Below are 14684 nucleotides of genomic sequence, written 5' to 3'. Positions count from 1 at the left end.
ACACCACACACCAGCTCTCACACAGAGCTCATTCTTTAGGAACTCCTGAACCAATCATAGGTTGTTGCTAAGGGTCTGGAGAGAGAGCAGATCTTGGCTTTCAGCCAACAGTTAATTGACATAGGTGGCTAGCTGCACGTAGGCACTTTGAAATCTCTAACAGGGATGTATCTGATTTGTGGTCTTGGCTGTCAAAACTAGATACTGGTAATTAAATTCTGCTAAAAAAAAGAAAAATCATTCTGTTGTCTAGAAAAACACACAAGGACCTATACCTCTCAAAAAAGAGGCCTTCCCCAACCTTGTTTCACTCGTCATCCCCAGCCAGTATGGTCAATGGTCAGGGATGATGGTAGTTGCTGTCCATGGACATCTACGGACCTAAGGTTGGGAGAGGCTACTTGAAATGGTGAATCTTCAATACATGCCATAATGATTTTTCTTCCTCATAAAATGAAAGTGATGCCTTTGGGAATCAGATGTGGGGAGAGCGGGGTTGTACTCAGGCCCTCTTCATGGGCTTGCCATAGGCATCTGGTTAGCCCCTGTGAGAGCTGGATGCAGGACTAAATGGGCCTTTGCCGTGATCCAGCAGGACTCTTCTTACGATGTTATGGTTTCTTCCAGTACCTGAGAGCTGGAAAATACAACACCACTCTTCTGCTGGAGGAGCTCATGATGGCTGTCTTCCCTTTACAACTTGCAGACAGGAAACGCGTCCACCAGGCTGAAATGGCAGAACTTTCAAAGTAAACAGAGACTTTTGCTTTCTGTTTTGTAGTGTCAGGGCTCAGGTCAGGCGTAGGTGAGCAATAAAACGGCAGATCTCCAGAAGTCTGTAAAGTTAATTTTTTGTTTGAAGTGAAACAGAAGCACTCCGGCTTAGTAGTCCAAGCAACCCTTCTCTGCAGGTCTTTCCCAGTTGAGGCAGGTGCGAGGACTATTGGAGTCCACTTATGAATCTGCTCCCCAGGGTCTTTCTCAAGCAGTCTCAAACTGCACCTGCACACGACTGATTTCAGCTCAGCCTGCTTCATTCAAGGGGAGCTGTGTGGAGCAGGAGGGGGAGTCTGCTGGGCTTCTTCAGCATCCTGCCTCTCTATCTCCTGGCCCCACACCTCTCCAGCCCCCTCTTCTGCCTCAGAGTCTGACCTGTCCTCTGCCCCCAACTCTTCCTGCTCAGTAAACTCTGTTACCTCCCCTGCATATAGCCCAACCTCTTCCCAGGCTGCTCTTCCTCTTTTGCCTCTGACCACTCATCGTTGTCCCACCGCCGTTCCCCTGGCTCTGAGCTGTCTTCCCATGAGGGGTTCCCCATGGTGGCCCTGCAGCTGCCTGCATTCATCCACTTCTCCAGTTGGTCTTAAACAATTGCTTCCATCCCCAAAGTGCCAATGCTGCTAGATAGGCCTGTTTAGCGGGAGGAGGAGATGGGAGAGCAGTGGCTCCATGGCTTAGGGCCTCAAGCGGTGTTGGGCTCTGGCAGCAATGCTTTGTGAGGGCCTAGTGTCTCAGGAATCAGACAAGATAGGTAGCAGTTCTAGTGGGCCCTGCCAAGGCAACTAGACCCCAGCAAATGTGGAAGCTGTGAAAAGGACATGGAAGTGAAGAGTAAGGGAGAGGATCAGTCTTCCCCATTCAGTTATTGTCCTTTGGCAATGACTGCCTTTCACAGCTGCCTAGATTCATTTTGTGTGAGAGAGCTTGTGCCGCATTTCTAAGTACACATATATTGGTGTATGCACCACTTTACATGTGGTGCATATACCAATTCGGCACTCTCCAGCTGTTTTGGACTACAACTCCCATCATCCCTGACCACTGGCAGTGCCAGTCAGGGCTGATGGGGAATTGTTGTCTGAAACATCTGGAGAGCTGTGGTTTGGCGAATTATTCACATGTGCACACGCACAAGTAGAATTTATTTTAGCCACAATGAGAGCATGTAATTATGCTTCTTTCTCCTTCCTTCTGCAGCTTGACTAAGAATATCCCAATCTTTGTGTGCACAATGTCCTTTCCAGGCATTGTGTGTCCCCTTCATGTGTTTGAGCCTCGCTACCGCCTCATGATGCGAAGGTGTCAGGAAACTGGCACAAAGACGTTTGGCATGTGTATGTATGAGAATGGGAAGAGGTAAGTGCCAGAGAGAGCCCGTGGCTCTGATCTCTCTAATCCTCCTCTTCCTTTATTGAACTTCAGTTGAGATTCTTGTATTGCAGGGGGTTGGACTAGATGACCCTAAGGTCCCTTCTGACTCTACAATTCTTTGATGATTTTTTAATTCTATGAAACCCTCTCAATATTGTTTTCCTTTTCTTCAGTTTTGCTGATTATGGCTGCATGCTGGAGATTCAGAAGATAGCATTTCTACCTGACGGACGCTCTTTAGTGGATACCATGGGCAAACGGAGGTTCCAGGTTTTGAGACGCGGGCATAGAGATGGCTACCACACTGCTGATATTGAGTATCTGGATGATGAGAAGGTGAGTGAGGTGCCCCAGGTAGCTTATGGCTACAGCAGTCGTAACAAGGAATAGGACAGAGGCAATGAAGTGGTGTCTTCTCCATTGGTCGTATAACTTAAGCGCCAGCTTTGGTGAATGGGTGTCTGTGGCAGGCATTCACCTTATTGAGTTACTAAATCATTGCAATGACAGGTGCACTCTGTTGATTGAAAGTTCTGTGCAGGAGAAATGCAAAACTAGTAGGGCTGTCAACCAATTAAGGAACTTGAGCTGATGTGCTAATCTGCCTTTCAGCTGATTAATCAAATTAAAATTTCAGACACACAAACGTGCCCTTTTAGGATACTGATGGATGTGGGAGAGCCAATTTATTGTTAGAAGGAAAGGCCACCTTTCAGTGCGGTTAATAGGAAACATATTTGAAAACCAAAATAACCTCAAAAAGGAGCGAAGAAACTCCCAGCTTCACCAGTTAAAATTTGCCCACTGCCAATTAGTTACCTAAAGCTTTAGTTTGGCATCCCTTTAAATCAAGGCCTTGTGTTCGTACAGAGCTTTTCTCCCTCTTTCCGCCCTTCTTATCCTTCCCCCTTCCCCTTCTCCAACACCTCCACTTCTTTTGTTCTTCCATCGGCTGCTCTCTCTGCAAAGGTGGAAGGAGAAGAACTGGCTGAGCTTCAAAATCTTCATGACTGCACATACCAGCTAACTCAGAGATTTTATGAACATGGAGACACCACCTTCAGACAGCTCTTGATGCATCATGGACCTCTTCCTGAGAAAGAGGAAGATATACAGGTATCGGCGCTTTCTCTCTCCAGGCACCTAGAAATGGGAGCCGTCCAGATTCAAAAGCATAATGTACTAGTGAAATAGAGGTAAGGGTCAGAATAGGAGAAAAGTACCCAATGATATAGACACCCTCACAGCCCATTCTGTTTCTCATTTTGCTCAAAAATCATGGGAGATCCAGTCTTGTTAGATCTGGATGGCTGCAACAATGTGCAGAATGACTTGCACCGGCATGCATTCCGTTTCCTGCAACCCCACCCTAAGAACCTAATTGAGCGTATAAACTGTAGGTTTATACCTGCCTTCCCAAGGGATGCGGGTGACGCTGTGGGTTTAACCACAGAGCCTAGGGCTTGCCAATCCGAAGGTCGGCGGTTCGAATCCCCGCGACAAGGTGAGCTCCCGTTGCTTGGTCCCTGCTCCTGCCAACCTAGCAGTTCAAAAGCACAAAGTGCAAATAGATAAATAGGTACCGCTCTGGTGGGAAGGTAAGCGGCGTTTCCGTGCGCTGCTCTGGTTCACCAGAAGCGGCTTAGTCATGCTGGCCACATGACTTGGAAGCTGTACGCCAGCTCCCTCGGCCAATAAAGTGAGATGAGTGCCGCAACCCCAGAGTCGTCCGCGACTGGACCTAATGGTCAGGGGTCCCTTTACCTTTACCTTTACCTGCAAAATGCTCACAGGATTCTACATACAAGATGCAGTGGACCGTTTATTAGATACATAATAAGGTGATGAACCAGTAGATGCACGGTACTCGGGGATAAAAGCAGCATTGTCTCGCATTACTACAAGGCTAGTTTTAAAAGCATTGGAAAAAATTGCCGCAGTTCATGGAGGTGTGTTGGTTTTGGCCCCTCATCTCAAACTCCCCTTTAGTGAAGTGACAGCTCGTTGACTCAGCCTAACGGGGATACTAATAGCCCAGGCCGTTGTTAATGTTATGCTTTTCACACTGTTGAACTGGCTGTGCCTATGGCGATGCAAATGGCCTGCTGCCAAGTTTAGCAACAGCCTTGTTTTGAAAGAGCTCAGGAACAGTGTGATCATTTGCATCCTGTGATTAATCTGTTCCATCTTCTTGCTGGCTCTCTGAGGCGCAAGAAGTTAAGAATAGCCTTACTGAGATCAGTGGACTGTCTCAAAGACCAGTAGCCAATCTCTACAGGTGCCTGCCAATCTTGGCTAAATTGTGTGAGGAAAGAACACAGTAATACTGAAGGATTGAGGCGAAGATAAGATTTGATCCAGCGTGATCGTTGAATTTCTGTTTGTATACCAAATAAGACTTGGCTATATATTAAAGCACCAAACAGCTCCTCCAGTTCCTTTACACCAGCCTTTTCCACTGTGGTCCTCCAGGTGTTGCTGAACAACAACTTCCATCAGTCCTAGCTTTACATCATAAGATTTTCAGAGCAGCCTGCCATTATGGATAAATTGATGCTTTGCTGTATGTACCTTAACTGTAGGAATGGAAAATTTGGCCCACTTGTTAACTTGCTACCCAAGGCCATTAAAGTAACTTTTGACCCCAACATTGAACTTTAGACCACAATATGTAATCTTCAGGCATTTTTGATCAGCCAAGAACAATTTTACAGAAAACTAAGCGTTGGTCTCTCAAGGGACATGGGAGGAATCAAAATATTTGTTTTCTTTTCCAAATTTATTTCTAGAGCATATTTTTAAAATATGTGCACACTGCTAAATAGATAAATGGCTTTTCTTATGCCTTCCCAAGAGACATTGCCTAAATTTCTTGCCTGGGAACTAAGCAGGTTTTTTAAATTACAAAAAAGGAAAAGGGAAAAGGAACTATTAAGGTATTTTCTTTTTTGAGCATGTGGTTCATTGTTTTACTAGGTTTTTTTCAGTTTTTTTAGTATGTCAAGTAAATTGGGTGTGGCCTAAGCAGTTTAATATTGTGCACTGTTTAAATTCATGTGAAGTTTTAAAAAGTAAACTTTTTAAATGCAATACATCCATTAAATATGAACTTTCAATGCATATTTCCCATGAAAGTAAATTTTAATTCTTTTGATGGGAAATGCAGATTGCAGTATTGGTTGTGTGATTTCCTAGAGAAAGGCTACTTAATATTTGGTCAATGGACTGTGGTTGGAGGGCTTCTGTTTCCATATCCATGGAACCAATACATTGTCATCCCTATTCATGCATTTTTCCACAAGATCTACCTGATGTATTTTTTAAAATCCTGGAAGTGAAGGACCCTGCAGCTATTTTCTAATACATGGTGGTAATTGGTGGGTTTCCCGCTAGTTCTTCTTATTAAATGAGCGTACAGTCTTTGTACCTGTGTACACAAATAGTTGAGCTGTACCAATCAACTTGCATGTTATACCACACAAACACTTGTACATATGTAGAAACAGTTTGTTCCTGCATTCAGTATAGCATGTGAAGAAGCCTATTAATTTGGGTAGATTCTTTTGTCCTATTCTACCCAGTTGTTTGGTTAATTAATGAAAGTACAGGAAATATTATCTTGTTGAACAGCACAAAACCTACATATCTTTATTTTGAAGCGATATGGAAGTAGGAATTACCATAGCTGTCAACCCTCCCTGCTGTTCCCCACTGCTATAATAAAGGAATTTCCCGCAAAAAAGGGAAAGGTTGACAGCTAAGGGAATTACAGCTCTGAAAGAAGGAACACTTTCCTTTCCTCAGTAGTTCTCAGCCCTTATCCTGATCACATTTCCCAATGGAGTTTGGTTCCGGTCGTTATTTCCCCCCCTTACTGTTCTTATTGAGATAATTTCTAGGCAACCTTTCAATATAGTACTGTACTCCCAGAGCAGCATACAACCTGTGAGAAGCTTACGTTAAAAAGGCATAAGAACAAAACAAAGATAAAAAGCACAGAAACAACAGCCGTATGTTCCTGCAGAGTAATATCATAAAATTAATTGAAGGGTTTTATTTATTTAAGAAATTTATATACAGCCCTATGTCAGAAGCTCACAGGGTGGGCTTACAACTTAGTAACATAATAAACAAGACAAGATGCATACACCAGCCATCAGGTGGGGAAATGCAGACTAATAAGCTGAAGAAGGAACAATCCCTTTGTGCTACTTAACATACCTTGTTGTTGCCAGATTTGTTGCCCTCAGTTACTGCAACAGAACAGGCCATAACTGATTCCTTCATGAAGTGATATGGAACCCCTAGCACAATGAGTTAATGTATTTTCCTTTGTTTTCTCACAAGGCATCTCCAGATGGACCAGTTTGGTGTTGGTGGCTTATCTCCATCTTGCCCCTTGACTTGACCCGCAAATTGACGATCTTTTCTGAGACCTCCCTGAAGGCTCGTCTCACTCAACTGAAGCATATTCTGAATGTCATTCTGGAAAGTCGTGACTACAACAGCTAATTCTCAAGCCTCATTCCCAAGAGAAGTTGTGTGCATATGCGTGTGTGTGTGTGTGTGTGTGTATATATATATATATATATATATATACACACACACACACACACATATACACACACACACATATATATGCGGAAACAAAGTGGGTTTTTGCTGTATTCACCTACCAGTTTTCTTTCTGGGGTTGGGGTAAAGCCTTAACCTGTTCTTCTGTTTCTTTATTTCTTCTGTGTGTTTCAGTTACTTCTTTTCATTGTAGAACTGACCAGCAATAGGCCATGAACCAGTTAATTGAAACTGTTGTGCAATAGTATTAAGATTCAATAGCAAAGATGTACCGTCCACAGGAAATATCTCTTGAAAGACTTTTAGTTGGCCTTGTTGGGTCTAAAAGAATACAGTGATCTAGATGTGAAATCTGTCGAAGAAACCTGACTACCATGCCTATATTGTGCTAAGTGAAGAGACTTCTGAGCAACTACATCCCTTGAAAGCAAAAACTAAAACCCCACCACGAATGCTAGGACTTCCTGGGCTTTGTCCTCTTATGTCATTTAATAATGCTTCTGTGCAATTATTCAAAGCTCTACAAAATGTATATTGTGTATATTGTGCCATTTCTTCAACTTAAACTTAAGCAATCTGCTTGAAGTTACAAAGTAGGGTAGAGAAAGACAGGATCAATACAGGTATCTGTATTTTCTTTTCCTTTCTTCGGTTGTTGCCTCAGAGGGGAGCGACTTTCCTCAAGGCCACAACGCAGGAGCAAAGGGTTAACTCCTCTCCCTTGTACCTCAGCCTCAATCCAAATTGCACCCCTTACCCTGCTAGCTGCATTTTAATTAAAGAAAAATACTGTGGGAGAATACACCACAGGAGTCGTGTGTGGCTTGGCCCTTAAGACATTGTGAAGAGAAGGAAACTGTAGAGAACAAGGGTATAGCCAGGGTTAGAGAAATTGTGGACCTCCCAATTTTGTTGGACTGAAACTCCCATTAAACTGTAGCTAGTGTGGCCAATGGTCAGGGAATATTAGCAAGATTAGCCAAAGATTCCCCACTCCTGCTGTAGTCATGTGATTAAAAAAACACCCCAACTACTTCTACATAATGGCTAAGGCTTCAGCTCTGCTGCGCTGCCTGGTTATTGTGTGCCTGGCTAGGCAATTACGTGTAATACAAAAACACCTTGAAATGCCAGCTGATTATGAGTTTTTCTAACCAAGGCACTACTTCATCTGATGTGGTAGGAGACGGTCACATAAATGTATCCACTATTGGAATCTGCTTTGCAGGCTATGAATGCTCATGCATTTTTACAGAAGATGGGAATGTTGTGGTGCTGATAATATCAAGGTTGCAGGTTGGATACCTGTATGGGACAGCTGCATATTCCTTCATTGCAGGGTCCCTTTGACTACTACTATTCTGTGATTCTCTGTTTAACAATTATTAGGCCGAATCAGTGCTTTTCTTCTGGAAAAAAGGTGCTGATGCTGCGTACACTTGAGTACCCTCAGGAAAAAAAGCACTTGGCAGAATGACCTCAACTGCCACCCAATTGAAGGACATAGATGTGAGGAATGAGCAACAAAGCATGGTGTGCTCGATTACAACTGTTCTGTTATAAATGCCTCCAGTTATCTAGCCCTGTTGCCTTTTGGTTGACCTTAAATTCTTTCCCAATGGCATCGAATAATAGTGTTAGGTACAGGATACAGGTCCTCTTATTTAGAAAGAAGAATTAAGACTTCATTGTAGGCAGGTGAACCGTCTGTTCAGAAAACCCCAACAAATTATTTTGACAGATTGTCCAATAATTGACACATTGCAATTAGCAATGCACATGTTCACCATTTCCTGGGCAACCGCAATCCTTCCTACTAGGTTCATATGCCCAACCACCTGGTAACAGGACAGGAATGGTTCAAAGAGAAAGAAGGGAACTTGCTGAAAATCACCTGAGCAAATCAGCATTCTGACAACATGTCTGGAAATGGCTGTCGTCTTGAGTTAAGTTGAGGACACTGTTATGCAAGTAAAAAGGGTGGTGTAAGTCAAATTTTATTTTATTAGCTCGTTTCCCCTCTGCCAGGCTTATCCTGGCTCAACGGGCAGTAGCCCTGCTCCTAAAGGGAATTTGGAACGGGGCTATAGTTCCACTAGCTTCCTTCACTTAGGATTGCTCTGCCTATCAGATAACTTAGGGAGTGCCAAGCTACCAAAATGGCTATGGGTGCGAGTTTGGGGCCTTGTCTAGCTTTTGTCCATATTTGTAACCTCTGCCTTCTCACAGGATGCAAGTGTCTCACAGTCTGAAAGCTTCTGAGTCTGGAATCTGCACTGTGTCTGGAAGGTTTAGTATACAGACTTGAAAGGTCATCATGTTAGCTCCTAGAAAGCACAGGCCTGAGCAGTTCACTGCTTATCCCGTACTTTGTATGAATGAGTGAAAGTGGTTTTGCCTTTGTCTGGCTGCTTTCCCCTGGAAAATCTGCTCTTTAGTGCTAAATGGAGCAAATGGCAATCCACAAAAAAACCGATTTCTGTTTGTTCCAATCCAGGGGAAAGGAGCAAGGTTAACCTAAGTGTGTTCTTGAAAACACAAGGAGAAGAAAACCAGTACTTTCAGTTACCAATGCAATTATTTATTTTTCATTGCCTGCTTAAACTTCGCTGTAAATGTTGTTTTCTTTAATGGATTGCAAAGGAACAGAGAACATCAACATCATCTAGTGTCCTGATTTTTTTGTGGTGGGTGGCTAGGCTGGTTTTGTCCAAGTTCTTTTTTTCATCTTGAATTTCATTCTGTATTTATTTGGAAGCATCTGGAGAGATACTATTTACATTATAAGCCGTGCAGCATTTTGACATGGTTCTCCAGCCAATCACAGTATCTGTCCCATTAGCTAAAAGTCCTAAGTCAGGATAAGTGATACTTATTTATAGAGTATAATTGAGATTCCGCAGCCTCGCTGCCTGTTTTGTCATGCTGGCATCAGCTGTTTATTTCTTCCAAATGTCTTGTTCTAAAGCATTTGAGTCGAGCCCATTCTTCTGTACAATGTGCCTCATTAAAGGGAATAATAAGCTTCTGCAACCAAAGATGCTTAAATGATGCTTAAAAGGGACGGGGCAAAGTTGGATTCTTGAAATCAGTACTAGTTTCCTTTCAGCATGTAAAAATAAAATATAATTCTCTGGTTCATTTCGAGTATCTAGGAAGTTTGTATGATAGACACTTTAAATCTGATTTCCCAGAGGCATTTTCCTACATGGAGGTGTCAGTGTAGCAGCTTGGTAGCCTCAACCTTTGGTCTTTTTGTACATGACAAGCCAATCTGTGTGGGGAACTGCTGTCTGTCCTGCCCCATGTGGAGCAGTCTCTTGTTCAAAGTTGGCTGCTTGGCCTTTGCAGCCCAACCTTGTGTCTTCACCGGGGTGGGGGGGGAGGGAGGGAGCCAATTAGCATTGGAGTCTTATGGCTGCTAGGCCTGTTCACGTGGCCTTGGAATTATGGGTAAGGAGAAGTGAGGCTATCCCAGCAATGGAGTGGGAATAGGGTGAATGCCTCTTTTGTATATATATCCCTGTTATGGAAGGGATTTGCTGCTGCTGCTGCTGCTGCTACTTGCTTTACTCGCTATAGGAAATGGAAATATGAAGGGAGTGTTTAAAGCCACTGACAAACGCACAGGTTTTTTCTTAATTGGAAAGTGCCTTCCCCCCCCCCAAGGGTGGAGCTACTTCAGAGCCCGGCCAGGTTGCAGGAAGAGAGGGTGGCAGCGGTTGTTTTACTGACTCTCTGGCAGTTAGGATTTCTCGAACTGCATAGTCAACCAGCAGATATACTCATCGTGTGTGTGTGTGTGTGTGTGTGTGTGTGTGTGTGTGTGTGTGTGTGTTTTAACCCCACATGGACTTCCTTGCTTTCCTCTTTTCCCCGAGTCTGTAAATGTGGGTGTGGATAGTATTTAAAATGTGTTTGTGTGCTGTCTCTTCATTGCAAGATTATTACTTAGAGAAACTGAGGCTGTGGTCCTATATACAGTTACCCAGCAGTAAGCCTCATTTGATTCAGTGAGACTCACTGCTGGGAAAGTGCATTTCGGATCCCACTGTAAGTGAGCTGTTTATTTTACCTGGTAGAAAATGTGTTAGGGAATTATTCCACTCCGAATTCCTTTGAATTTGTATCTTTTTATTCCCTGCTGGTCTGATTATGATTATTATTATTTTCTTATCAAACTAATAAACTTTTGTGTTTTGGAGCACAGCGTTTGTGTCTACTTGGATCTATCCGAAGTTTATATATTTCACAGGAATTGCCTTAAGGATTCTCTCGCTTTCAGCTGTAAAGAGATCCAAAAAGATCATTCCCTCCTTGCAGTTCCAATCACTTGGGTATTTATGCTCTCATAATTGGGGAGGCAGTACACAGATACATGAAAAAGTTGTAACTGGCCTGAAGTATTTTCAAGTGAAGCATGGTGGGAAGCTAACAGAATAATGTGGTACACAGGAAAGCAATGGGCAGGATCCATCTATTCAGCTCTGAGCAAGGACTTCAACTTGTGCAATGGGGCTCCCCCCCTTCTCTCCCCTGCAGCCTCTGAAACTGGCTTGGGGGATATTGATCCCCCCCCCCTGCATATTCCCTCTTGGCCAAGTCTCTAGGGCAAGGGTAGTTAATGTGATGCACATGTTAGTGGATTACAGCTCCCACTGCTCTGATTTTTGGCCACACTAATAGGGGCTGAAGAGTGTTGCAGTCCAACAAAATCTGGAGGGCATTATGTTGCCTACCCTTGCTCTCTAGGGGGTTGCATATCAGTGGTGGGTAGGCTTGCCATACGCCGGGAAAAATTCTGACATGTCCTGTTATTCGGGTGTAAAAATGGCTTTGGGGGAATTTTGCCAAATCGGCAAAATGTTAGGGGAAACCCAGATGTATGGCAACGCAACAGAAAAAGCAGAGGAAACAGCTTAAAATCACCATTTGGGGGGCATGCAGGTGATAGAATGCCTTTTCCAAGACTAATTGCAACATAGTATGTGTTTTCAGCAAAGGGTTGCCTGCCACACACAGGAAGAGGAGAGTTCATTTCCCCAGTTGTGACTTCTCTGAAAATGCACCTTCCTGTTGCAATCGGGCTTGCAAAAAGCATTCTGTTGGGTACAATAAAGGCGTTCTCCCCCAAGTCTGAAGGGGGGGAGGGGTTACTATATGCCATATGGCACAAGAGGCCAGCAGTTCACCCCCTTGCCATATGGGTTGTGTATTACTTCTTGGGTTACATGTGTCTCTTGACGACACTGTATTGAGTGCATTGGGATGTACTTTTGCAATGAAGCCTCTTTCCACTAGGTGTCATTATAGATCAGAGGACTTCACAGACAAAGGAAGAAAAATTAAGCACACCGTGGTTATCAACAGAAAGAGGCTATTTCCTCCAGCATCCAAGCTTTTCAACTCCCAAATCAAGTGTCCCATTTCCAAATGCACCAAAACACTCTGTTTATGTGCAAGTATTTGTGGGGGGTGGTACATAATGCACAGAGCGAACCTTTAATTTTGCTGTTTCCATTCTGTTTCTGTGGCCTGGTTCCAGTTTGGGCCAGCAAAGCTTCAGTAGCTGGTCTGGGACATATAACCAACTAGCTTGGGCTGCACAGACACACATTGGTAGCACAAAAATGTAGTTTTTTTTCTTGATCTGGAATTGTTCATGCTCATCCTCAATATGCTTTTTTTCAATGTAGATTGATTCCAGATCCTGCCACCCGCAAGGCTGGGTGTCCTTACTTGATACACATTTGAAACCTCCTCTAGATTAGGTTATTTGCACCTTTCCCCCAGCTGAATGAAGAAGGAAGCCTGCAATTGCGTATCGAGGACCTCAATCCACCCCCCATTGACTTGACACAGGAGACAGATTTTTGGTTTGGGTTTTTTGGCAAATAATTTAGGGCCACAACTTTATTTAAATACAAATTCGGTGAGTGGTTGCGTAGGCATTGGTTCAGACTACTGTCACACCGGGACAGAGGCTGGCCTAAAACCAGCGATTGGGAGAATGCGACTGAGGAGAGTTAAGGACGGGGGGGCAGCAACGCGTCCCTCTTCCTCAATGGTCCCGGGGACTCGGCTTATGGCCCTAACCCCTACCGGGGGCATCGGACAAAGCATAAGAGTCGCCGGATTCCTTTAACAGAATTCCCAGCATCAACCTGATTCTGGATGGGCAGCGCCCAATCCAGCAATCCACACAGGAACCAATGCCTAACCGCCAACCTTACAAGTTGTGACAAGTTGCTACTGCAGTAGGCAAAACCATAAGGCACAGCCAATCGGCCAGATGGACAAATTCCTACTGGGCCCCTGCAAAGCAGACGACCCCATGACAGGCAGAGCAAAGTCAACGCAGAGGCCTAAGAAAAAAGGGGGGGCGGGATGGGTGATCAGCAGCCGAAGCCAAGAGAAAGGAACACCCACGTGCGGAGGCTTAAATAGGACGCTAAGCTGTCCATCACAAGTTGCAACATTACTTTTTGCCCAGCAACTCCTAACTGACCATTAGCTACTAAGGCCGGCTACCAGCCCCACCCCCACAGGGAGGGAATGTGTCTTGCCAGGTCCCGATCGCAACACGTGCTCTTACTCATGGTAGAACCCGATTTGCCAAGACTGCCCACATCTATGTTTGAACGGACACACTGCAGATTAATGCAGGATTAATCGGCAGTGAGCTTTGGTTTCTGAATGAAAGCAGTTTCACCATCATTGCTTTTCAGGAGCAAAAAAAATATGCAATAGATCTACATGTGTGTGGACTATGTATAAAAAAGTACTGTCTTCTCTGATTCTAGGATAAAATGTGAGACAGTAGCTTGAATATTGGCTAGGGCTTGCTGATCAGAAGGTCGGCGGTTCAAATCCCTGCAACGGGGTGAGCTCCCGTTGCTCGGTCCCAGCTCCTGCCCACCTAGCAGTTCAAAAGCACATCAAAGTGCAAGTAGATAAATAGGTACTGCTCCAGCAGGAAGGTAAACGGCATTTCCGTCTGCTGCTCTGGTTCGCCAGAAGCGGCTTTGTCATGCTGCCCATATGACCCACAAGCTGTATGCTGGCTCCCTTGGCCAGTAACGCAAGATGAGTGCCGCAACCCCAGAGTTGGACACGACTTGACCTAATGATCAGGGGTCCCTTTCCCTTTACCACCCTATACCCGGAGGTCTCAGGGCGGTTCACAGAATAAAACCAAAATATAAAACCACAAAATACATAATCAAAATAAGAACAACGGCCCAATACCCCCCCCCACATTTCAAAAAGGCATTGATGTCAATCAAATCAACCAAAGGCCTGGTTAAAAAAGAATGTTTTTGCCTGACGCTTAAAGGTGTATAATGAAGGCGCCAGCTGAACCTCCCTGGGGAGAACATTCCACAGATGGGGAGCCACTGCAGAGAAGGCCCATTCTCGTGTTGCCACCCTCCTGACATCTCGAGTAGGAGGCACACAAAGAAGGGCCTCAGAAGATGATCTGAGGGCCTGGGTAGATTTATATGGAAAGAGGTGGTCCTTGAGTTATTGCGGTCCTAAGCCATTTAAGGCTTCATAGGTCAACACCAGCACTGGGTCTGGAAACTAATTGGTAGCCAGTGCTACCAGGATTGGTGTCATATGCTCAAACCATCTTGTTCCTGTGAGCAACCTGGCCGCTGAATTCTGCACTAGCTGAAGTTTCCAAACCGTCTTCAGAGTCAGGCCTACATATAACACATTGCAGTAATCTAACTTTGAGGTTACCAGAGGATAGACAACAGTAGTTGGGCTATCCCTGTCCAGATAGAGGTGTAGCTAGGTCACCAGCCAAAGCTGATGGAAGGCACCCCGGGCCACTAAGGCCACCTGAACCTCGAGCGACAGCAAAGGATCCAGGATCCAAGCTACGAACCTGCTCCTCCAGAGGAAATTAACCCCATCAAGCGCAAGCGATCTCCCACCCATCCGGTCTAAGG

The 14684-nt window shown here is 44.5% G+C and overlaps 1 protein-coding gene across 2 annotated transcripts in view; it reads left to right on the top strand.

Annotated features, from left to right (window-relative positions):
* The window catches only part of LOC117041483 (LON peptidase N-terminal domain and RING finger protein 1-like), a 32912-nt gene extending 26193 nt beyond the window's left edge, over nucleotides 1-6719 (top strand). Inside the window, exons 8-12 of one of the 2 annotated variants that reach the window (XM_033140334.1) lie at nucleotides 628-749; nucleotides 1978-2136; nucleotides 2325-2487; nucleotides 3121-3267; nucleotides 6499-6719. In XM_033140334.1, coding sequence (XP_032996225.1) covers nucleotides 628-749; nucleotides 1978-2136; nucleotides 2325-2487; nucleotides 3121-3267; nucleotides 6499-6663 — 756 coding nt within the window. In that variant the 3' untranslated portion in view covers nucleotides 6664-6719. The remainder of the gene's footprint in view (nucleotides 1-627; nucleotides 750-1977; nucleotides 2137-2324; nucleotides 2488-3120; nucleotides 3268-6498) is intronic. The other variant, XM_033140335.1, reaches the window with a different exon arrangement.
* The last annotated feature ends 7965 nt before the right edge of the window (nucleotides 6720-14684 follow it).

The sequence above is a fragment of the Lacerta agilis genome, chromosome 2, assembly GCF_009819535.1.
Source record: "Lacerta agilis isolate rLacAgi1 chromosome 2, rLacAgi1.pri, whole genome shotgun sequence".
Classification (NCBI taxonomy): Eukaryota; Metazoa; Chordata; class Lepidosauria; order Squamata; family Lacertidae; genus Lacerta; species Lacerta agilis.
This window is presented reverse-complemented; position numbering and strand designations above follow the sequence as displayed.